At 40.0% G+C, this 25,292-nt stretch overlaps 3 protein-coding genes across 8 annotated transcripts; all 3 read left to right on the forward strand.

Annotated features, from left to right (window-relative positions):
* Positions 1-79: 79 nt before the first annotated feature.
* Positions 80-6,563, forward strand: mbd1b (methyl-CpG binding domain protein 1b). Of its 6 annotated transcripts, none has more exons than XM_067246733.1 (16): positions 80-143; positions 572-881; positions 972-1,182; positions 1,397-1,641; positions 1,775-1,898; positions 1,985-2,256; positions 2,438-2,520; positions 2,697-2,737; positions 3,213-3,356; positions 3,728-3,847; positions 4,034-4,198; positions 4,397-4,579; positions 4,702-4,770; positions 4,858-4,938; positions 5,228-5,377; positions 5,793-6,563. In XM_067246733.1, exons 4-16 carry the CDS (start codon positions 1,613-1,615, stop codon positions 6,264-6,266), a joined length of 1,935 nt encoding a protein of 644 aa, XP_067102834.1. In that variant the 5' UTR covers positions 80-143; positions 572-881; positions 972-1,182; positions 1,397-1,612; the 3' UTR covers positions 6,267-6,563. The 6 variants fall into 6 exon arrangements, with proteins under 6 accessions (XP_067102834.1, XP_067102819.1, XP_067102827.1 ...); XM_067246718.1 differs by having other exon boundaries at positions 1,510-1,641; XM_067246726.1 differs by having other exon boundaries at positions 975-1,182; positions 1,510-1,641.
* A 4,819-nt stretch (positions 6,564-11,382) lies between these two features.
* On the forward strand, positions 11,383-15,515 carry ccdc120b (coiled-coil domain containing 120b). Its single transcript, XM_067244760.1, has 9 exons — positions 11,383-11,431; positions 11,872-12,002; positions 12,540-12,641; positions 12,731-12,851; positions 13,012-13,071; positions 13,723-13,879; positions 13,979-14,080; positions 14,305-15,339; positions 15,419-15,515. Exons 1-9 carry the CDS (start codon positions 11,383-11,385, stop codon positions 15,513-15,515), a joined length of 1,854 nt encoding a protein of 617 aa, XP_067100861.1.
* A 2,572-nt stretch (positions 15,516-18,087) lies between these two features.
* Positions 18,088-23,641, forward strand: LOC136940967 (SRSF protein kinase 3-like). Its single transcript, XM_067233321.1, has 15 exons — positions 18,088-18,153; positions 18,823-19,162; positions 19,294-19,402; positions 19,507-19,594; positions 19,710-19,797; positions 19,950-20,056; positions 20,198-20,363; positions 20,554-20,579; positions 20,780-20,836; positions 21,185-21,581; positions 21,798-21,895; positions 22,034-22,141; positions 22,395-22,464; positions 22,586-22,678; positions 22,812-23,641. The coding sequence occupies exons 2-15, from the start codon at positions 18,922-18,924 to the stop codon at positions 22,994-22,996; spliced, it is 1,833 nt and encodes a 610-aa protein (XP_067089422.1). The 5' UTR covers positions 18,088-18,153; positions 18,823-18,921; the 3' UTR covers positions 22,997-23,641.
* The last annotated feature ends 1,651 nt before the right edge of the window (positions 23,642-25,292 follow it).

Raw genomic sequence — 25,292 nt, forward strand, 5'->3', positions numbered from 1 at the left:
TAGACGTTCTCTGATATAACCATAGGGATTTAATCTTTGAGTTTAAGTATATCCGGGTCAGATGTACTCCGGAAGCAACACATGAGCAAAATGGCTGCAAACTTGAATTAGCCAACTGATGAAAGTCCCAATGGAATCTGGAGGTACTTTAAATATTTTACTCAATTTCGATAGTCTATAATATCATAAATGTCTATAGCTAAACTAGTTTATCCGAATCGAATGTTACCACCAGCAACTAGACAGTGGCGTAGCCAACTACTGTAGATTAGCCCATGTTGTGTAACAATTTGCTCTAACGTAAACAAACAATGCAAGTACAGTACGTAAGATCTAGATCGAAACTAAGGTAAGGGCTCGTACTCTTTGAAAGGTTTATGTTCTTAGATGAAAAACTAACACATTCTATATAGTAAAAAGATAGGAAGCCGGCAGCAGACAGCAACAAGGTATTTTGCGAAAGCAGCGTATCTGAATGTTTACCAGCATCTTTCAAAAGACCCGTTGTTTCTTGATTATGTACTCACAAGTTTCTTGTGAGTACATACTTGTTGTTTCTTCCATTTATTAGATGCTACTACATTCTTAATTCATCATACTAAAGGCCCAGCAAGAAGTGAAGTTATCTACAGTACTGTACCGAACACCGAATAGTACTGTACCTCTATTATTACATTCAGATAAACTACTGTACCCCAGCGTTAGGAAACAGTGTGAGCACTTCATGCACAGACTATGTAAATTGATAATTGACGAGTGACCTGTCGGAAGGACTGGAGAACGTTAACCAATTGAAAAGGGAAACATGGATGGAAATGTGGAGTTTAGCAACCCAAACAATACTGTACTTGTAACGAAGATGAATGCAAGCATGGAAAATGGTATGGGAAGGACCTCTGAGAATAATGCTCAATTCGAGGTGTTGGCACCATCCGATTGCCATGATATTATTGCAAAACCTTCTGCTCAAGCAGTCCTCAAGGTATCAGACAGAGAGCCTGGGAGAGCTGTTGAAGAAGTTAATGTGGACTGGTTTGAGCCTCTGGAGGAAGACAATGATGAGCCTGATGCACCAAGTTGGGACCTCTCCGTGTTTGGCAGAAGACAGGGAGAGGAGGAAAGTCTGGCTGGAGAAAGTGAGAGGAGCGGCAGTGAATGGAACTTCAAAAGAACCCGCTCCATGTATGTTTACAGGGTTACTGTGTATTTTCATTAGTAACGCATACGTGTATTTGCATGCTTGCGAGATATAATGTAGGCTATTCACAATTGTGCTATGGCATTGTAAACTGACACTGAAGTTGTTTTAGATACTAAGTGTGAAGGATATGGTAAACATAAGCATAAGGCTGTAAGCCATGTAGCGTAATACACACATTTTTGTCTTTTTCCACAGAAATGCTTCCATACTCTCCCTTAATTTGTTACAGTAAAACAAATGAGCAATTCAAAATTTACACTTGAGGGATTTGTATACTTCTAGTGACACTAATCTTTTATTCCTGTCAGATATCGGAGGAAAAGAGTGAAGCCAGATGAGGGATGGGAAGACTGGCCTATACTTGGAGATGGGTGGAAGCGGAAAACAGTTATTCGTCGCTCCGGTTCCAGTATGGGCCAGATGGATGTTTATTATTTGAGGTATGACTTGGTCATTGGTAAATGTTAGACCCTGAGCTAATGGTAATTCAATGTTGGCCCTTTTTTGGTCTTTTCAGTTATAGAAAACCTCAATGAATATGCCAGGTGATTGATTGCTTTCCCTCATTTGTAGTCCGCAGAATGAGCGTGTGAGAAGCAGAGTTGAACTGGGTAAAGTCTTGGATATAGACTTGTCGATGTTTGAATACAAATTAGGAACATTTTCGAACTGCCAACCAGCGCGTTTAAGAAGGAAGGTAATGAGATACAATTTTCTGATCAGAGTGACAGATCCCTTCAATACAAAAATGTCTTAACATTTTATTTTCTGATGTTATGTTAGAAAATGCGGAAGGACAGATCTCCATCCTCTGAGTCCATCAGTCCCATCTCTAACCACAGACTGACACCAGGGCCAACCTCCAGAGTTAGCCTGTCCCCTCTGAGTCGCAGTGCCCTGGGAATTCCAGACAAAGACCCCATGTCCTTTCAGGCTCCTTTGAGTCCAGCCTCTGGAGAAAGTATACAGAGCAGTGCAACCAAGCTGCCCTGGAGTCCAACATCAAGACCAACTTCCTCCCTCAATGGCCTGGAGGCTTCAAATATCTGTTTTCGGTGAGTCAAGCTCCCAGAGTTATGTCATAACCTTACTCATTGTTTTGTTGTTGTTGTATGTAGCCTACAATATTTAAATGGAAATTTTGGATACAGGATTTGTTTTTGAACTGTTAAACCTGAGACTGGCAAGCTGTTATACTTATTTGTTAATATTGTTGTATTCTTCAATATATTTCAGCATATGTGCCAAGTGTGGTAATCCGTACACAGTAACAGAGTCCGAAAGACAAGGGAAAAAATCATGTTGTCTCAGATGCAAGGGTATGTCATCACAAAAAGTATCAATACCATTACTCGCATGTTTGTGCCATATTACAGTAGTCTCAAGGAACAGTGTATTCTTAATATTTTACTAAACAAATAACTTTGGAATAGCTTTGAAGATGTTCCCATATGTCAAAAGTAGAGGTTTGAAGCAGTTCTTTGTATTCTTTTAGTCAAGAAGCCAGTCGACAATCGCAATATTGTCTTCAGAAAGGTAATTTGTATTTTTCTTTATTTACTAGATAAATCGTATACATATATACTTGTATACACTACCGTTCAAAGTTTGGGGTCACATAGAAGTTTCCTTGTATTTGAAAGAAAACCTATTTTTTGTTAATGAAAACACTTTCTGCACAGTTGAGCACTGCAACACCTTTTTATGGAAGAAGTAGTCAGCTGGTATTCTGTGAATCATGGAGTGTCTAGCACAGTCACTGGATCTCAACCCTAATGAGCTGTTGTTGGAGCACCTTGACCATATGGTACATAAGAAGTGCCCATCAAGCCTATACTAGTGGTGGAAGGTGGTTCAAGAAGCATGGGGTGACCATAAGGCCATTTCTAAGTGACCCCAAACTTTTGAACAGTAGTGTGGCCTATATACATATATTATTTATTTTTTTGTAGGATAATTGTTGATGGTGAAATGGGTGATTCTCATTGTTCCTTTTTCCTCATTATTGCAGTGGATCCCTTGTGGTCAGTGTGTGGCTTGCCTTACCACAGTGGATTGTGGGATGTGTGCCAGCTGCAAGCAAGGGATGCTTTTCCCTGACTCAAGAAAACCTGTCCGTTGTCGGAAACGCAAATGTATATGGCCTATCCATAAGGTATAGGCTCACATGGAAAAAGAAGAAGAATTAAGCTGTTTGATTGGTACCATTATACAACTATATTTGTTTTCCAACCAAAAAGATGTTCCCAGGCATTTGATACTAGAGCCCGACCGATAAAGGATTTTTAAGGCCGATACCGATACAAATATTTGTTGATTTAAAAATCCGATATTCCGATATCGGCCGATATAAGAAAATATTTTAAAAATCCAGAAACGCATAACAAAACAAACTGATTTCCCTAACAGTAGTTATTTGTAGTTTACATTTAGTCACTTTAAGCAGATTCAGAACCTTGTTGACAGGACAGTTACGCTTACGGGTTTAAATATGAAATATATCTTGTATGTGCCCGCGCTCCACAGAGCTCCAGTTATCAAACTAGTGATCCTGAGGACTTTTCCGTGGAAGTGGATGTTGATGGTGAGGAGGATGATTTTTGCGAGGATGATGAGGATTACGACGATGATGATGACGATGATGAGGTGACCAGCCTTTTACAATATCTGGGAAGCCTCTATCATGTGTAGAGTGCCCCCGGCGGCATTCCTGCCGTTGATCGTATGATTTCCTGTTCAGATGAAGTTTGGACTAAGTAGCTTTTGTAAATGGTTAAATATGTTTAAATATGTTAACTCTTGGTGTCATGATGTCCCGTGGTTGTTTTTCAGGAAGGCGTCAAGAAACGTAAGCGGCGTGCTTGCGGGCAGTGTCAGGCTTGTCTCAGCAGGAAGGACTGTGGTACATGTGATTTCTGTGTAGACAAGCCCAAGTTTGGAGGTAGCAATAAGAAGAGACAGAAGTGTCGCTTGCGTCAGTGCCAGAGGCAGGCAATGGTGAGGATTAAACATTTTTAAGTCATTGCTAATTGCTCAAGCTCAGGGGATGATGCTATCAATTGTCAATAGGCATGTCAGTGCTTGTGTCTGTATCAGTGCTTGATGATGGTGTGTTTGTTGCAGTTTATGGTGCTTTGAACAGCCTCCTAACAATGCTTCCAATGGCGCTCTTATGTGTATGTATGTGTTTGACAGAGACACTTGTTGCCCTTTCAGTTGGGTCTGGGTGAATTTGGGGCCATTGAAGGGACGGGTAAGATTGGCAGGCCAAGACATTACAATACGTACAGCCGCAAGAAGGAGCAAAGGAAGCGAAAACTAGCAATTGACCCAGAGATGACTAATGATGTAAAGAAGAAGGATTGTTCGTTGGACACAGTTGAGTAGCCAGTTTCACAGGGGTTGCAGAGCAAGGATGAGCTATGTAAATTTGACCTTGTTCATTTTAATGAATCTTCTTTGTGATCAAACTGTTTCTATTTTGTGGCTGGCTGTAATAGGCATATGGCTTTGAGCATACTAAAAGAAGAAAAACTATTTATGGAATGAACCGCCAACCATCTTTGCAGGTTTGATTACAAATCAGTCTACCATTGCCACATGTAAAAATACGCCTGTTAGAAAGACACTTTCTGATTGTTCACCTTAATTAACAGGTTGACCATGACTTTGTGGACACTGCCAAAAGACATAGTTTTGGTGGCTATGCCCTCAGCAACCAATGCCTTGTACCAGAAGTGAGTTCTCCCTATCAGTATTCTACTCTACCCTTTTCTAGATTCTTCAATTTAATGTTTCTTTTGGCCATCAGAGAATGCCACCTTTAGTTATGTCTACTTATAGGTGTCTACATTTGAACATTACATATTCTGTTTTTTCTAAATGACTACGGTCAGTACCAAACCATTAAACTCTTCATGATACAGTATTTCTAGATGGATTGAACCCAATATTGCTCCCATAGCTTTCAACTGCTGCATATTTGGTGTAACGTAAAGTGTGTGGTACTTTCTCATTTTTGAATAGGCAAACACACAGGCAAGATATGCCAATGCACCCATACCTGCCCAAAGTTTACTAAGTAGCTGGAGGGGAGCAATGCAGAATATGGATAAAGATGTAGTCGTGCACTCAAAAGAGCCAGAAGACGAGGAGGAGGACGAGGTCACACCTATGGTATGTAGGACTAGTCAGCCGCAGGGGCGGTGGACATTTTGAACAACACAAATAAATAATGAAAACATTACTATGTGGTCCCCCAACACTCTGGATCAAGAGTCAAGACTAAACCAATACACCTTGGGGGTGTGCAGACTGGTTTTATGGCTTATTATTCTTAACGATTTCGCACAAACCATTAAAAAATTCTAATTATGTCTGTACAACTGTAGGCCTATATTCACAGTATTATGAATGAATTGGGATTTATCTGGTATCTATTCGTAGTGTGTCAGATTTGACTAATTGCATTACTGTACAAAGTTAGAGATACGCTATTTGATAGATTCCCCCGTTCCCCCTACTTGGGGCTTCCAGTGGGGAGACCTGAGGCCAACCAATTCCCGCCCCCTAACTCTTTACCCTCTCATAGATAACTCAGATCTTCAGTTTGGCTGAAACCTCATCCTTGTGTGGAAGCAATATGGATCACGAGCTGCTGAAACTGCTGGAGGCCACTCGCAAGGCAGCACTGCCTATCCTCTGGTATGCAATTATGATGGAGGGCCCACAGCTGCAACTTGTCCAGTGCAGCAAGATGTCCACCATGACTGACACTGTTGTGCAGATCAACCCAGGCTTCTGCTATCAGGTGGCTGTGCAGGGCCAGCCTCTGCTCCTCACTCACCCGCTCTATGAGGGTCACCCACCCCGCATGACCTCTGTGACCCTGGTAGTGAACCTGCTCTTGGATCTTGAGAGGTACAGGGTATGCCAGGGGGTCCCTGACCCAGAGCCATCTTCAAACACTGAACCATTTATTTGTGAGCGAGCATCCACTTGTGACTTTCTGATTCTTAAAGATGAGGAATGTTGTAAGAAATGTAGTGCTTTAACCTGTTTGTAGTGGAGAATTGGTACTGCAGTATAATGTGTCAATGTAAGGATTTTGAGGAATGTTCATCACCTTCCCTCAGTATGGAGTCTACAAGGGATGTTTGATAGTGCCCCAATAAGCACACCAGAAGTACTTATTTTGAGTGAATGAGTGAGAAAACGTGCTTTGTTTTCTTGGTTAAGGGGCTTTTTCAAATGTTTGTAAATATATTTCTAATTATACACAATTAAAATTTCATTTTGAAAAAAAATTGTCATATTCATAACAGAGTTTAAATACATTATGAATGAAAAAATAAATGTTTTTTTTTGTTGCTGTCATTGTTTCCTTTTTCAAAATTATTTTCACTAAAGAAATTAGATGCTCTGTGCTCTCTTACGGTTTAGACAGAATGTCTAAATAGCTTTTTAGGAAGTATAATACATTTTTTATATAAAAAGTATTTACTAATAAATACAAATCTAAATGTTATTTAAATGAAGACATACACCATATTTGTGAAATACGTCTCAACTGATTAAATAACGAACTTTTGATTTAGGCTATTGTAACCATAAGTGCACGATCTGGACTATTATATTTTTATTACATAAATATCTATGTATTTTTTTGTCAAATGTTAAATATTCTTTCTAGGGAAGAGTTAAAAAAAGTGTTAATGAAATACTTTAATACTTTAAAATGTGTATAGCTTTTGAGGAGTCAGAACAGATACAAATAATGTTACGCTGCGTAACTACCGGTAGCAATTGATAGGTTGTAATGGCAGGTGTGATACTAACCGAATGTTATTACTGTCTCTGACGCGCACGTACAGCGTTGGACTTTTAACCTGGCTGTTCAGTGACAATAACTGCAGAGTAGGCTACTATAAACATCTACGCACAATGATAACAGATGAATGCATGCTGTCCAGATTAAGGCGGCGTTTTTTCTTTTGGATATAACGTTCTTTAGGTAGGCTATGCGCAAGACTTCGACGCAAGGGAGGGGAGGTCTGATGACGCGCGAGAAGAGGTAGGCTAGTTGATGAATTGCAATTAGGATTGGGGTAGGCTATACATTTGAGAAGAAGACCATTGGAAAATTCGGATCCTAGGAAATTTGATAAATAGATGGTTTAACCAGTTACCTCTCATGGCTCAAACCATTGATTTCACCTTGGCTTAGGGTTGAACACCTCCGCAAGCATCGGCAATGCACTCTAGCCTAGAAATAGGGTTCTAAATTGCTGTCTTTCTCGACCATAAGGACCGTTTGTCATGGTCGTACAATTGAGCAACGGAAATATTGAAATGCATTTGTAGGTTAGCCTATAATTGACATTCGTCAATTTGCAATCCAAACCCGCACCTACCATCGTCCATTCCAGGCAAGTAGCAGGCTGTGCACCATATTCTCTGTAATATTCTTGAGAACAATAACATGTTTCCAAACTGCCTATAAAAACACATGCCATAGGCTACATAGACTAGCATATATCGGCATTTTCATCTCATTTGAAAGATTAAGGTGTTTATGACAGCCTACTGTGCAGACCATTTTACCGAGGCTTAATTGAGAGACTGGCTGCCACATGTCCGCAGTTGTTAATGTATTTTAACATACCAAATGATTATTTTTAACCTCACAGCTAATCCATGTTGTTATATTATGTTCATCTTCCAGACATAATTTTTGCCTCATTAAGAGTAGATGGCGTAGCATGTTTGAGTAATATTGTGGCAAAGCATGTCCCTATGTTCAGTATCTTTTGCTGCATACACTATTATTAGGCTGGTGTTCAGATTCAGGCCCATCAATATTGTGCCATCTATTACAACATATTCACCTCAATGTACAATAACTTTTCACATCATAGAATCTAGAATCAAGTCACCCCCATAGCCCAGCCGGACTAGCATAAACACTTCTTGAACAAGGCAGCCTAGATCCGAGGGTCTTGTCCCAATGTGTTCTCTGGGACAGCGCCTCGGGGTAATTCACTGCTAGTACAGTTTTGGTCTGTCTGGAAAGCTGATGTTATGAGAAGGGGATTTTCCAGTCTTTCTACATGGTCTCTTTTTGGACTGGTGGTAACTTTTGCCTTTGTACGCTCACATTTATATTAAATGGGGTCTGGAAAACGGCAACCAATCGAACAATACTATTCAAAAAAGCTTTGTGAATGGCCTTTTTTTCCCTTGGATGATTGGTGTTGCAGTTTCAAGGCAACATCTCTCTTTCCTCTATGCTCTCTCCCAACCTTGATTTTGATTTGGGATGAATATCTTATTCCTTTTCAAAGAGCAGGCCCCATGGTCAATTGAGTGTTTAATTAAAATTCAAAGGGCCTAGAATTGGGTCTTGACACAGGTGGATAAAAACACGCACATTGTCTGTTGGACATGCATTCACCAAGATTACTTATACCTTTATGGCATCACCAAGTGGTAATGTAGGCTATTTCAGTAAAAACGTGTGTACCCCACTGTACACAGAATTACTATACAGAGACAACTGGGAGCGCATGACTATAACTGTGGCTCCACATTTCGTGTTTTTTGAACTCCCTCCAACACCAGCAAGGATTACATGCACTGTGTAAAGTGGTTTAAATGACCTGGACATGGAAAGGATTTGGGATACATAGAGAAATCGCTTCAGGTGTTTCAGAGGATTGGAGAGGAGAATTGTAGTAATCCCCATGGATGTTGGGGCCACATTCCATTCTTTATTACTCACTCCCCCATCTCACCAATATCCAGGTGGAGCCATCAAAATATTGCTATCGCTTACGCACTTGTGTTTGGTCTGTAAAGATAAGGAATCAAGGACTGCTCTTATTCAGAATTGGTGTTCTGGACACTGAGTTGTGCAAAAGCATGTCTTGTTTTCCAGCCGTGTTTTTAAATCATGTTGATTGAGTCTTTCAGGGATGTACAGGTCTTGGTACTCTTCACAGTCCTAAGCATACACTTTTAACAGTTCTGCTATAAAATTATTCTTTTATTGGATATTTTTAAGGCAGTGTGTGTGTGTGTGTGTACATATTTTAGTCCATTTGCTTAGAATTAGGGAGTTCCAATCAGGGGCAGCTGTGTCAACACTAGCTGCCGCCACCATAGGAGCGGTGCCACCTGTCCTTAGTGACTTATGGCTACTCAAGTGGCCTTAGATAAAATTGATGTAAGCATTTCTGTTAGTTTCGGTTAGAATTAGTTATAGAATCAGGTTGTTAGCATGAAAACCAAATGATCACAACCTGACAGCCTACTGACGAGAAACAATTTATTCATAAAATGGAGATTCACAGGGTTTATGAAGTTTTTGGCTCCGGATTATTCATACTTCAGAGAAGGCCTATACAGGTCGAGACAGTATTTGTTGGCGTTAAGCACGTTGAAACGTTGGTAGAAAGAGCTTTGACTGTTTTAGCCTCCAGAACCCTTCCCTGATCTCTATTTGCGGGATGCAAGCTGCACCGGGACAACCCTGTCTCAGTGCACTTCATGTTTTAATCAACATGGTAGGCTACTTGATACCGCTATCTCTATATCAATGTAACACACTCTCACTACCTGTATATGTGGTCTCCTTATCATGACATTCATTTACCCTCCCCTGTTTCTTGAGAGCTTCTCTGGAATGTTGTGCTTTACAGTGTTCTTGTGCCTGGACTTCTACACACATCTGCACACCAGTTGCAACCCCTGACTCATACTGTCTGATAAGCTGCTCTCACAGGTGTGTGGACTGCTAAATAGAGGATCTGAGCTTAATATAACCCCCAGCCTTCTTAGCCTTGTGTTTTTATTGATCTGATTAATAGTGTAGACTGTGGAGTAGGAGATACTACTGTTAGCTGTGCTTCTGTTCTTGATGTGGAGAGAATCATTCTTTGATGCGATGGCTATACCTTCTGGCTCTGGCCAACACTTTTCTCAGTTCCCTTCAAGCAGAACCAGCTGTTCCTTTCTGTCTCCTCATCTTATGCTGAACAACTGTTTCTCTTGGCTCTGTTTGTTTGGTTATGGTTAGAGATTTGATTTGGTACATCTTTTAATATCCATACACACCCACTGCCGATGAAGTTAATCAGGAATTGGATCTTTAGATTTAAGTTAATACTAGTGATGGGCTTTGACTGAGTACAGTAGCAGTTGCCCGCAGTAAATGACTGCTGTGACAATTGTTTGTTTAATCCGCTCCTCTTTGTCTGTCAATAGGAGGTCACACAGTGGGATTTTCACACCCTGTACAACATACTTGGTCCAATTCCAAGACCAAAGCCTGTGGTTCATGTTAACTAAATGGGGATATTTGAGGCATGCTTTCATATGAAAATCGGTCAAGCATCCATTGACATTCTCAAGATTGATATTGAAAACAAATTATTCTCTTGCAGTGGAAATACATTTTGGTTTGACAGTGAGAAAGACAGAATTAAGTGTTCAGTTAACATTTACCTATAGGTCAGGTGGTAAAAAAAGGGGTTATCTGAACCAGTTATACTAACCTTAACATTGTGGTACCGCTTTTAGTGAGTACATTAAGGTTACCACTGATTTTGGCCATGAAGATCTACCCTCTGTGGATTTATTCTTTATAATTTGGACTGTGTTTATTTATTTTTATACATAGCCAGATTCACAAATATTGTTTGCTTTGTAATGGCCACAATATTGGGGTCTGTTGTCCAGACAGAAACAAACATCCGCATTTAATTCTATTGGGGTGGCAGTTTTCTAGAGCAGAATCGTGCTGCTTACTTTTATTGTTAGACTTAGATTTATTCCACACTCTTTGTGAAAGTTATTATTTATCGCTTGAGGAATGAAACACATGGTTTAGATTTTTCCCTGTACATCATTGATTCTTCAGACTCCATTTGTTGCTAGATGATTGTTTTTATCTCTTGTTTAGTTACCTTACTTAACAATATATACTCCCCCCCCTCCCCAAAGAATAAAAGCCTGGAATCAAAACTGAATAAGAACACACTGACACTTAAGGTTAGGTATATATATTTTCTTTGCCATCCTTTGGTGCAGATGTCAAAATTAAGATATTCAACCGAACATTCTTTCAGCGGGTGAAGCTTTGGCTGGGAGTTTGAGTGGCAAGACCCCACAAATCACACCACATGGAGGTTAAAGGACGCCTTATCACATCAATGGGTTTGGGGACTCCAGGTGAGTTTCAACATGTCAATAGCCTACTGAAATATGGGCACTGTTCCTTTATTCATTTGATCTATTTTGATCAGTGGATTATGCTTGTACAAGCCGAAAGGTTATTGAAAATGAACTGTGGTTTGTCTCTTGGCAGTTACTGGTGTGAAACCAGTCTGTAGTCTTCTCTTGGGAGCTGAGGCCAAAATTGAGTTGTTGACTCACGGTTAACATTAACAGCACTGTTGTAATTAATCTTATAAATAGTTGTAAACATGCCTGTTTGGGAAAAGACTAAAGTGATACACTTATTCTACCACATACCAGTTGCTTTCCAAACCATTTTTGTAAGCTATAAAGAACTGCCCAGATGGGGAACTGTCCCCTTATTATGTGGTTTTTCAAACACACTCATGTTATTGACACATTTGACACATCTCTGATGTGTCTTTCTTTCACAGATCTTCAAAGCTGTCAGGACACCAAACTGCAAGCAGAACGCATCTTATCACTGCAGGAGAGGAAGCAAGCCCTCGAAGCTCTCCTGAGTAGTCGAGTTGGAGAACTGAAACAAGTCTGTTTGTTAGAAGCGGTTAGTTTTGCTTTTGATTATTTTGTATGACTGGCGGAAAGAAAAAATGGTTAAAAAAAATCTTTACAATTTAAATATTTTGTATTGTAATACAGCCATGTAAGACAGAACCACTTGAAACATCTCTGAACCTGATTGATGTATATCAAAATAAAAAATCTAACTTTAGCAGTGAAATCAGAGCTGCATCTCTCATGGAAAACTGTAAATTAATGTTTGCTTGATTTCTCCATACGCAAAGCCTGAAATACTAGGGACCGGTTGCATCTTTTTATCTTTTTACTGCTTCACACTTTTTTTACGGCTGCATCTTTTTATCTTTTTACTGCTTCACACTTTTTTTCTACTCCAAATACCTTTCAGCTTCTCTACAATTATATTATGAGTGCAATGTAAAGTATTTTAATGTACTGCTCAATGCAACTATTTCAATGTATAGATGCTATAAATGTTCTTGTATGTCATCAATTTGTGTTAGTTACTTCTTAATAAGCCCTGTTGTGGTTATGTGACTTTTGACATACAATTCCTTTTCAGGAGCTGACTGGAAAGCTCCCACATGTTTTCCCCTTGGAGACAGGAGAGAGACCTCCCTTGGTACAACGCAGGACTGGTCTGGCCCCTATCTCTAAGGGAGAGGTATTAAAACACTAAGAACAAATATAAAAGCTGTACTATATCTTTATCGGCTGTCAACACATAGCTAAATGCCTTGTTCTTTTCTGTAGGATGAGTCAGGCCAGAAAAGACAGATGAAGGCTCTCTTCAGTGGAGCTTTGTACAAGAATTCCGAATCAGACAAAAATGCCCCAAACAGCAAGAGGACTGTCCATCGTGGATGCCATACAGGTGTGATAGAAGTATCTTACAAAAAAGCGAATCCTATCTGAATAGTTTCTGCCATAAAATGTGAGAATGAGGATACGTTGTACTGTATTGGGTCATTGAGGAGCTTGCTTTCCCTATGACCTTTTTCCCTATGACAAGTTTGTGTTTTTTACTTTTCTAGAAGATGCTGTCATGTCAGAGAGTACCAGCTCCATGTCAGATTCAACATCACATGACAATGGTGAGGCAATTCTCAACATTAGCTAATGTCAAAGTATTAAGATCAGTCATCTTAGAGCAGAATTGTCATACACCAAAATCCAATGAATTGATGGACATTGTGCAGCCATTAATAATAATTTACATCGATCACATTTCATTGAGAACAGAGTTGAAGAGATGGTTGAAAATACTTTTCTGAATTAAATGACCTGCCTGTTAGGGGTGTAACGATACACTCAGCTCACGATACAATATGTATCACGATACTGGGTGTACGATACAATACGTATCACAATATCTTGATTTTTGTTTAAAATGAAACTGAAATTCAATAAACAGATTTATTTCCAAAACATTTTCAATAACTTTCTTTGTTGTACATACAATTTAGTTAATTCAGTTCAAGCGATTTCTGTGAATGCAATGAATGCATGCATGACACAGGTGCAGAGTCGCGTGCTGGTAGCTCAACCAATAGGATCAAACGGGCGTCATATTGTAGAAATATTGCCATAACTCGACGATACGTATTGTACAATTTTTGTATTGCCATATATTGTTCCACAATATATTTTACACCCCTACTGCCTGTTCATCTCTGTAAAACAGTGTTCATTTTCAGCTCTGAATTAGTTACATAGGCCTAAATCCCATGGTGTTCCTCCCCCAGAGGAGTCGTCTCCTGGTGTGGCTGTGGACCACAGGTCTATGTCTCACCAACGCCTGACACTGGGGAGCCCTGATCACAGGATCAGTAGGAAGCTGTCCCCTGTGGAGATCTACTATGAGATGAGGACACGTCGCAACTCAGTCACAAGCTCTGTTAGGTACTGTTACGTTTAACACAGAAGCCTTGATTTTTGGTGCGTGCATGTGTGTGCACAGTCCTTGCTATGCTTCTTTGTCCAATGTACTCTGTTTTCTAGCCCTAGTCATTCTCTACCAAGGAGTGCATCTAATGTGGAAGGCAGAAGTGTTCCTGTCACTCCCCTCTTGGCTCGAACAGCTCCCATCAGTGTTCATGTCAGGTAATACTGCGTTTTTCTGGTCACTGTTTCAGCTTAATATGTAGCACGTGTAAATAATTTAACCGTTTCAATTTGAAAGGGTTTTGTTTTATTTTCTATGTTTTATATAATGTTTTATAAAACAGCTTAAGCTATTTGTCGAAACACTTTGTGGCAATTATTTTGTATGTGACCTGTGATTTAAGCTCTTGGCTTACAAGATGTGTTTTCCATCTCTTTAACAGATCGGATGTCCCAGGGGGGATTGCTCTGAAGCAGTGGTCAGGCAGTCTGGATGTACCACTCATGATCCCTCTGGCCCAGGAAGGGTCCGCTTCGGAGCGCAGAGGCTGCCCATACAGTGCCTGTGCCCGACGCAGTAACAGCTCTGAAGCTTTGCTAGACCGCTCTGGCCTTCCAGAGGACCCTGCCCCAAGGAACGGGATGCCCTCTAGGGGAGGACCCTACAAGAGCTCTGACTCCCTCACCGATGGCAAACTGCGCCACATTCACCTGGGCAGCCCAGAGAGACACTTGGACGGCTTAGTGGAGCAGAGCAAAATGCGCCTATCCATGGGTGGCAGAGGGGCAGGAGGTGGTTATAATGATCTCCTGATGGATTACATCTGGGGAAAACAACAGCAGATGCAAGTGCAGCACCAGCTCTATCAGTCAACAGGCAGAATCTGGCAGGACATTTCCTCTCCACGATCCTCAACTGCTGCTGTACCTCCTCACACCAACGGCTTCTCCCACTCACAGGTGCACCTCCCCAGTGTTGCGTCTCCTTACAGCCCCATGGTGATACGTGGCTGCAATGCCGAGCAGCGAAGAGTCAAAGTTACCCGGACCAAATCCTGTGGGCCTTTTATCCCATTGCAGCAACATCAGCAGGACACCATCCTGCTATCTGCTTACGAGTCTCCCCACCCTGCCCCAAGTTCCACCACCTCCTCTATCCCCAACCTGCACCCTTATCAGACTGATCTGTTGGGCCCAACATTCAACCGCAGGCCCCCACAGTTCTCTCTTCCTACCCCAGAGGACTCAACACGGAGCTTGCACAAAGCCCTTGCACTAGAGGGTCTTAGAGACTGGTACCTCAGGAATGCCCTAGGATTTACCCCTGCCTCCTCAAAGGGCCATGAAGCGGGTGTTTCTCGCCTATCTCACCCACATCCATTGGTGCACCAGGCATCTATCCAAGGTGATCCACTAAACCTTCACAGATCTCAAATGCCCCAGTCAGCAAGCTTCCATGGTCACCCACTGCATGGAAGGTGAGTATTTCTCAACTTAATTGATTGATTTGAAATTAACTGTATTGTTCTGTATTGATTTTCATCCTTTTTATGGTAGGTCAATGGAGTTCTCCCTCTATCAGGAGCCCACTCTTCCTCAGATGCAAGATACAACTCCAAAGGAGCCCAGTCCTGATCCAGGCACCTTGGTGTAAATAAGCAGATCTACATTATCAAACATGCACATGACACACACACACACACAAACACACACACTGAAGAAAAAGTGACCTCAGATAAAAACATTATTAACCTCAATAGAAAAATACTTATGGACAAAACTGTAGCTATAAAGTCTGAAAAGCTGAGCTTTAGCATTTTGCTATATGAGGCATATAGCAAAATGCATTTTCCTATATGCCTAAGTACGCCCAACAAAGTTTGACTTAAGTTCCAGAAATTTGAAGAGGATTTGCATTAGAGCTGGGTTGGTGTACTAGAATATTCTTATAACATAGTACTAAAAGCTGTATGGCATTACTGGGCAAAATCTACTCAACAAGATCCTTCCTATTAACTCTAAAAAGGTATCTTTTTTAATGAAATTATTGTATATGTATTCTAAATGGCTATTTTGTATCTGAGATATAAAGTATACTTATAGTTATATAAAAGAGGTAATTTATTTCTCATTTGTCTTGTGAAATACAACAGTATGTAATATGGAATCATATCATCTAAAAGTATTAAGACAAGCTAGTGAATGTGTAAACTTGTTTTAACAAAATGTATGGATATTACACGTCTCATGTATACATCTTTCCATTGATTCATAAATGCTTTTTGTTCTCGATTTATTTGTTTAAAGGGACGTAAAGTAGCATACATGTTTTGTCTCAGTGTTAAAAACAAAACCTATCCATTAAATAGTTTGTTTAATCATTTTTATTGCAAACATTAACAATTGGATAAAGTAGGTCAAAATACTTCACGAAATTGGGTTGACAATGACATCTATGATGTCATCGGTTGTGACTCTTATATGCAGGTACTATACATTGTACATAGGGTCTAAACACAACATCTATTTTGTGGCTGCTGAAATGAAGGGATAGTGGTACGGCAAGTTACATGAGGGCTGTTATCAATGAAATTCTCTTAATTGTGTCTGTGTCATATGGGGCACTTTAATGTCTTCATGCCTTACCCCCTGTTACAAAGGTATTGACAAGGGGAGCTTGTTCCTCACTCTAAAATAAACGCTGAGATTAAGGTCAAAGTAAAACGCTAACAGGGTATCTAATGGTCAAACAGATTACATACAGCGTCACATTTTATTTGGTAGTTAATATATTGTAGATTCGATATTAATAATACAATTAACACCAAGTTTTAAAATGTTAGCATAATAGGCTACTTACCACCTTCTGTATGGAATATCATGTAACAGAATCAGTTGTATTCTAAATTTCCATTTACTCCCCATTAGGCAATGGAAGGAGTGCAAAAAGAATAGGGCTATATAGAATGGAAAGATGTCAGGAGCAGGTCTCCTGCCAGCTAAAACATTTTTGGTGCACATATGACTTTATTTTGTTTACATTGATAAATGTGTGTTTAAATGCTAAATCTTATCACTGCCTATTTACTTTTCTACTCTACTATCTGTTTAACATCAATGTTGGGCTAGGGTATTCTTTTTCATGATGGAATTACTAACAGCAACAGTCTAATGATTGATTATTGCAGTGAAGTCTACCATATGCATCACCTCCATGATCATTTTATTTGTATTAATTCATGGAAAAGACTAATGAATGTCATGATTTATTTAAGAAGCTGACGTTTTTTTCTGCTCATGTATGTATGTAGCTCATTGTGGAATGTGGTACTGTATAGTTTCAAATGTTGGTGTTTTCATATTCTGTATTTAATGTGAGAGGTTCTTCCAGATAGTAAAACCTGAAATCAATGACCAAACTGCTGTGCACTGGGGTCGTAAATGTATTTTTCAGGTAATGTACTTAAGTCTATGAAGTAAACTAACATTAATGTAGCTCAAAGGCAAATTTATTGCAACTATATATTGTATATTCATAAACTTAATACATTTTTGTATTTCTGTGTGACAATCCCATGCTGTTCTCAGCACCAGCAGGAGATTAGTGTTGGTTAGTGTGTATGACAGACAAGGTGTAATTTGGCAGATGGATTAGAAGTGGTCAATCGTTATCCATAAAGTATACCGCTATACTCATTTATTCTATGCCTGTGACCACTTTAGTTAAAGTGAGGGATATGCTTTGTGAATAACATGGACGGGGTGCATTCATTTTATAGATTAAAGTCATGTTGAATTGAATTGTTGAACGGTGCAGTTTTTTATATGCATGTTGTCTCTTAACTTATTTAGACACTAACATTTATTGTGACACAAATATGGGGAACATGATAAGAATAGCCTAATAAGCGTGTACATGCTTGTGTAAAGGTAGGCTATAATGGATAACCTCAAAGTTTCATGTAACGTTTAGATACAGTTTAGAGGAGACTCAAGCTATAAGCCGATGGGTCCGGTGTTATTGATTGTTCAAGTAAAAACATTTTTAAACATTATGAAACATGGTCACAATGGCTTAAAAAAATATGAAATATTACATTTAGAACGTGTAGCCTATGCCAATGGTATTAATTTGTTGTGTGCGTAAAAAAATGCGTAATGATGTTTAATGTATTTTTTCGAAGCTGCAGTCAGACTTGCACGGAAGACGAACGTGTGAAAGAACGCCGTCCAGACAGTCCTCATAACAATCTCCTAGCTGTAGCCTACCAATAGGAGGACAACATTTGATTGTGAGTATGTTGAAGTATTACACTGGTATTATCAGCATGTATAATGTTATCGTATTGGTAGTTAACCATGCTGGAACCTCAAGCCAACCGCTTTTACTATATGCTTCAACGGCATGGTCCTCGCCAAACGTCAGAGTTCTTGTCTGTACTTTTAGATGGCTAACACTAGCTACATTTGACCTTTAAATTATGATAACAAGCAGCAGCATACACTTATTAATAGGTTAAATTATATAGAGTTTAACAAACCCATTCGTGTGCTTATTGGGGACAGAACAAGCGTGCCATATCCATCCAAACCCCTGTATCGTTTACTGTACAGATACTCCTAGTACTAAATCTAGTTGGGCCTCTTAAATATAAATGACTTATTAAGCTAAACTATTGGCTAGTTTAAGTAGTGACAAATTTTGTTTCAGGCGAGTAGGCTACACGAGCTAGTCAGTAACGTTGGATAAACTTAGCCAGCTTCGAAGAGCTATTTACGTTGACATGCCATTCATTGAAACCAAGCTAAAAATAAACATTTGCACATAGGCTGTCCTATTTAAATGTCATAACAGACAGTGTTATAGAACACTAGACGACGTGTAAAGCACAACGCTTAAATTATGGAAGTGTTGGTCTGTACTATACTAGCCTACCTAATTGTCTCTTTTTATACCCAAGTCTTTCAAGGATTATCTACATTGTCTTGACCTGCCACTTGCCTGTCCAGCAATCTCTGCATAACATCTATACTCAACGTTTTCCATAATCCATTTGACCATGTCCAATCAACCATCATCTGGATATGCGGCTGTAATATCAGCCCTTACTGTCAATTCACCTGTTACCCCTGAACCATCCCTCAATCCCGAACCTGCACCTGAAGCAGTTACCCCCAAGATAGCTACCTCCAGCCAAACCTTGGCTGCAAGCCCACCCCCTAAAGATCCATATCCTCCTTCAACGGAGCCTTTTGAATCTGATGACGAGGAACAAGAAAATTTGTCAGATTACTGCATTGGTATTTCTCACTCCCAAATTCACACACAAATAACACAAAATGAATCATGATTGACAGTCAGTGGAAGTCAGAAAGTAAATACTTTTGACACCAGTTTATCAGCATCTTACAAGCTATACTTCTCAAAACAGGTGGGTACCACTCAGTGGAAATCGGAGAGATATTCATTGATCGTTATCAAGTGGTAAAAAAGTTGGGATGGGGCCACTTCTCCACGGTATGGCTCTGCTGGGACATTCAGTAAGTACAATCACAGCATTGGTCTTATTGTTGAATGATTCTGAATTCTCCAAATGACATTTGCAAGTTCATCTAAAGTTTATCATTGTCTATGCATTATGTAGTAAGAGGCGGTTTGTGGCTCTGAAGGTGGTGAAGAGTGCTCCGACCTTCACAGAAACGGCATTGGATGAAATCAAACTACTTAAATGTGTAAATTGACACTTTTTTGGATATATTTTGATATGATAGTCTTATAAGTTTCCTAGCATGTAATAATACTTCACATTAATGGAGTAATACATTACCAGTTACCTATTGTTTGTAGGTCCGGGACACTGACCCAACAGATCCTAAACGAGAAGCAATTGTGCGACTCATTGATGACTTCAGAATTTCTGGGGAAAATGGAGAGCGTATCCTTTACATGAAATGTTAAAGTAGATGATCTGCCAAGATTGAGAGCTTAAAAACTATTAAATAAACTTACCTATACCAGAAGTTAGACCTATATTAAAATCCAAGATTGTGATTAGAAAACAATCTCCTTAATTCAACAATTCTTTAGATATATGCATGGTTCTTGAAGTTCTGGGTCACCAGCTTCTGAAGTGGATTATTAAATCGAACTACACTGGCCTCCCTCTACCCTGTGTCAAGAGCATACTTAAACAGGTTTTGTTCTTATTCTATGTACCCACTCACCTGCATCTGAACATTAGAATCAAGAGTGTTTATTTGGGGGGGGGGGGGAAAGGAATGATCTTCTTGTGTTACGTTGTTGTAGTGTATAACTATTGTTGTCTTGTATCACAGGTTCTCCAGGGTTTAGATTATATGCATACTAAATGCAAGATCATTCACACAGACATCAAGCCGGAGAATATCCTTTTGAGAATGGATGAGATTTACATGCAGGAGCTGGCAGCCAACACAAAGCTCTGGCAGCTTCCAGTGTCCCCTACTCCCACCAGCTCCTTAGGTTAGTGTTGCTCTCTAATATTCTGCACTCCAGGTATCAAACAACCATACATTGCTCTTTCAAGATGGTTTGTCTGATGTTGTTTTGTAGAGATTAAATTGTATTAAGATGCTAAATTAGACAAATATATTTTAAAGATTTTATTTATGCTTCCTTGTGCCTTCTGGTGATATTCTTCTACGAATGCCAGTGAACAACAGTCCAAAAGAAAAACAGGTATGAAACATGAAACTGAATCATCTTGTCACTTCAGATAGTAATTATATAATCAAGTCTCCAGCAAATGGCATGCTCTACTTCTTCCTTGTATTCACACTGGATGCGTCTGTGGCGCGTTACGGCTGCGACGCGACCAGGTTTAGTTGTCTAAACATTTATGTCTCTTCCACTTTTCCTATGATGACATGCCTGTTAAGAGTATGTCCAACTGGTTGGGGAAGTTGACTGTAGTTGTCCAGACTCTTGGGGTGTGGGTAAGATGGTTGAGTCATAAATCCATTCATTTTGGATGTTTCTTCACTGCACCTTGCCCCTTTTCATAATTTATTTAGCACTTACTGCAACTACAAATGCTTCCTGATGTGTTTTGTGTTTAGTCAGGAATGCTGATTGAGGTGTCAATTAAGGTTTATAATGGTCTGAATTGTCACTCTTTCAATAATGGAATGTTGTTTCACTGTAGGTACATCATTAACCTGCATGATGAATTGCATTTCTGATGTTGCTGTGAAATATGTGATTAACGTTTTTACTCAGAGATCTGCATCTCAGTATGATGAAATGTGACCGTTCTTTTCTTATCAAACTGATGGTGCTCATAGAGTGGAAAGGTTTCCCGCAGCCGGAGGAAAAAACTGTCAAGGAAGGAGAAGAAACATCAACAACTGCAGGAGGGAGCAAGTGATGCTGACTTGCAGAGGAGGGCAAAACCTCACGTATCATTCTCTGATACCAACGCTTCCTGTAGCTCCCCCAGTTCAATCTTTCCCCCTCAGCTTCCAGGTCCTGTACATACCACACGCAGAGGGACATTGCTCCATGAGAAAAACACTGACAGCAGGAAATCGGTTTCACATCAGAGGGAACACAAACGGAACCCTTCCCTCTCCCCCATACCCAGCTCTGCCCATGCAAGGACTACCAAGTCATCAACTTCTGGGTCTAGATCTGCATTGTTACCTTATTCTACGGATGACTGTCAACCTCAGTTGCTACATGGTCAGTCCTACTCAGGTTTCAGCTGTTGTTATATGGAAACACTGCTGAGTATAATGCTATGTACTGCAATATTCGTTATGGCTTATTTAAACCCACTGTTGTGATAGTCAACTCAAGTAATACTCAAGCCTAGATGTTGATTATTCATAATAAGTAACTGTAAATAGAATTATTGGTATATTTATTCAGTCATATCTATTCTTGGTTATATTTCAGAACACAGTGAAAGTGATGTATTGGTAAATCCTCTGAAACCACAGAATGCTGATAAGGTCCTCATAAAGATCGCAGACCTGGGAAACGCCTGCTGGGTGGTGAGTGATTAATTGACAGTTGCACATGACAAAGTACTTCACACTGACTCGACCTAAATACAGTTGGTGGAGACAAGCTTTTTTTAACGTAATGGCGATGCATCTGATCCAACACATTCAGTCTGATCTGTTCTCCAGCACAAACACTTCACAGAGGACATCCAGACGTGTCAGTACCGCTCTGTGGAGGTCCTGATAGGAGCTGACTATGGCCCTCCAGCTGACCTCTGGAGCACCGCCTGCATGGTGAGAAGCTCCAAAGGATGCCACACATCAACAACTCACAGCACGCTCTTAAATAAAGATACCTTGTTCTTAGTCAAGTTTGTATTGGCTGTTGTAAATCAAGTGAAGGCCTTGCAAATCAAGTGAAGGCCTTGCAAGTTGTCTCCTTTCGGATGGTGTATTTGTTCAATTCACCTGACAACATTTAGCTTAATGTTTCAACTATGACATCAGAGCATATGAGTGGGTTGTTTTGTATTTGATCTGTTTCAAGGCTTTTGAGTTGGCAACAGGAGAATATCTTTTTGAACCCCAATCAGGGGAGAACTACTCTCGAGAAGAAGGTATGTTGGCTCTCTTGGCTTCTGTACATACTGCATTTATACTCTTTCACTCTCTCCATCTGCTTGATGGGATACATTGCTGTTGAAGTGGCAAGGTATTAACCCTGTTGTGTACTACTAGATCACATCGCTCACGTTATTGAGCTACTGGGACCCCTACCATCTCACTTTGCCCTTTCTGGAAAACATTCCAGGCGTTACTTTAATCACAAAGGTAAACTTATGTACAGTGTTTACCTTTTGGTCATTTGTTACTAGGAATAGAAACACGTGGAAGTATTACATAGCAACAAGATTATACAAAAGGTTGTAAATGTAACCTTTTCCCAACCTTGTGTCTTGTCTAGGCCAGTTGCGGCGCATTTCGAAACTGAAGCCTTGGAGTTTGTGTGAGATTCTGCTGGACAAGTATGAGTGGCCACAGGAACAGGCAGCACAGTTCAGTTCCTTTCTACTGACCATGCTGGAGCTTGTCCCAGAGAAAAGAGCCACTGCGGCCCAGTGTCTGAAACACCCCTGGATGTTGTCATAGGCTTCTGTCTGCTCTACCTATGTCTCTGATGACACACACACATGTCTGCGTTGCAAAGGATCTAAACACACTTTGATATTTAATATGGTTTCTTACAGCCATGTGTGCTGTTTGGGGGTCATCATAGAAGGTAACAGCTGAAAACTAGAAGATCTAGTATAAGCATTACAGGCAAGAACATGTTTTCCAATGCCGTTTCCTTGTCAAATGACTGAGGGGATTGCGTGACACCCTGGACCTGTCCACATAGCATCCTGTTTCATCCGAAGTCTTAAACATAAACTTAATGTAAATGCAATTTAAGAAGTTTGGATATTAGATTATTATTTGGAAATATCAGATTATTTTTCAGTCTGTTTCTTTGACTTTGGACAAATAAATAACAATCACTGCAATTATCACTGTACAATAACTCTGTGAAAGCACACTGATGACCAATAATGATAATGGGGTTTAAACTCAGTGGACCATGTTTGTCCACCACTACACTGAGTAAGCATGGGTTTGAGTTCCAGAGAATGTTTGTGCAATGGATCTTCTCTTTTTACTTTTTAGCTGAATAAAAAGGCAGTGTGACTGTGATACATACTATTTTCTTTGCAGTCCACAAGGCAATGGTTGTGCCCAACCTTTCTAAACCAAACTCTGTCCACGCTTTGCTCTCCTCTGGCTCTCTAGACCAGTGTCTCTCAATTATGGATACAGATAGGGGTCCACTTAGCCAATGACAAGTGATGTGCTACAGGGGGCTTGCTCACTATACCTCTTGGTTGAAGTCATCAATGAGAGAACGGGGAAGGGAAAGGCAGGAGGGAGGGGATTGCCTAATGAAAATAAATGAGTCATGATTAGTGCACCCTTATTATTTCTTAGCCTTGAGCATATATAACGTTGTGTTCTGTTATTTTAAATTACTAGACTTCAAACTGTTTTATTTGTACTAATACCGTCAATTTATTCTCTCTTATTTGTTTGAACATTACCACTTAACATGACCTAAATAGAAAACCATGGTTGTTTTCATTACGTCCATCATTTTATGGAGCTGCAAAAATAAACGATGCAGTCTTTTGACTATCGTTTAACTAATATACCTTTACATTTCAGATATGTACATTGCAATGATGACTAAAGATGAACACAGACCCAGTGCTAGGGGTTTTGTCAATGAGTACTGAAACCTGTTTGTTGCGATGCAAATTCAAGCCGACCTAGAGGTATAACCTAAGCATCACTTGCTCTTTCACATACAACACCATCAAGTTCTTCAAGAGTATCTCCACTCTTTCTGTTTTCCATGTATCTATTTCTCATTCCTCTTTCCTCTCAATGATTACTAGACATCTGTATAAATGTACTTGTAATTATTGTGGTATGTGGCTTGTCGTAAATAATAGCCCGATCAGGATTTCACCCAAATGTGACAGTCTTGTTTGGATTAGAATGTGTGACTGAATGAAAATGAAAAAAAAGAATGATTGTCATAAGCTGCAGAGTAAACACCCATCTCATTAGTACGACACAAAGTGGTAGTAAAGGGAGAGATAAGAGGCCTGATGGAAAGTGATGATGGGAAGTGATTTCCATACCCCTTCATCCCCTTGGATTGGTGTGTGCGTTAGTCACACAGTAATGTTGACTGTATGCCTCTAGAGGGCACTCTAGTCACTGACTCACCCGAGAGGGGAACTGCATCACTGGTGGGGGACAACATGTATTTAATGAATTCCACAGGAAATGATTGATAACAATCATTGAGGTGTGAACTATGGGAATAAGATAACTGATCCTGAAGATATGAAGTGTCTTATTTGCATCAAATATAGAATCTAGTCTGTTCTAGTCTGTTCCTCACTGTACTGAACAGTGCCATTAACAGGTATATTTATCAGAATATGTGAATGATATCACTGCCCATCTAATCTCCTCTCAGTGTAATGGAACTCTATCATGAAGGGGGGGGGGATAAATTGTGCTGCAGGAGAATATAGGCTAGTCCACCTAGAGCTTTCTTCATAGTCCTACAGTCATTATAATCCCAATCTGTGCCCATTAGTGCACTGACTGAGAGGGAGAGAGAGAAAAGTGTTCATCTGAAAGAGAGGGAGAGGGCGAGAGACAGAACAAGTAGGGGAGAGTGAGAAGGGTCAACAGAGGGGGAGTGGCAGAGAGAGAGAGATAGAGAGGGACAGACAGAAAGAGAAAGTGAGTGAGAGAGCTTTTAAAGGATTTGGCAGTGATTTCTAGAATCTCACTGGCGTAATGTTGTGCTTTTTCACTTTTCTGCGATTGTGCC

Source organism: Osmerus mordax, chromosome 1 (genome assembly GCF_038355195.1).
Source record: "Osmerus mordax isolate fOsmMor3 chromosome 1, fOsmMor3.pri, whole genome shotgun sequence".
NCBI classification, from domain to species: Eukaryota; Metazoa; Chordata; class Actinopteri; order Osmeriformes; family Osmeridae; genus Osmerus; species Osmerus mordax.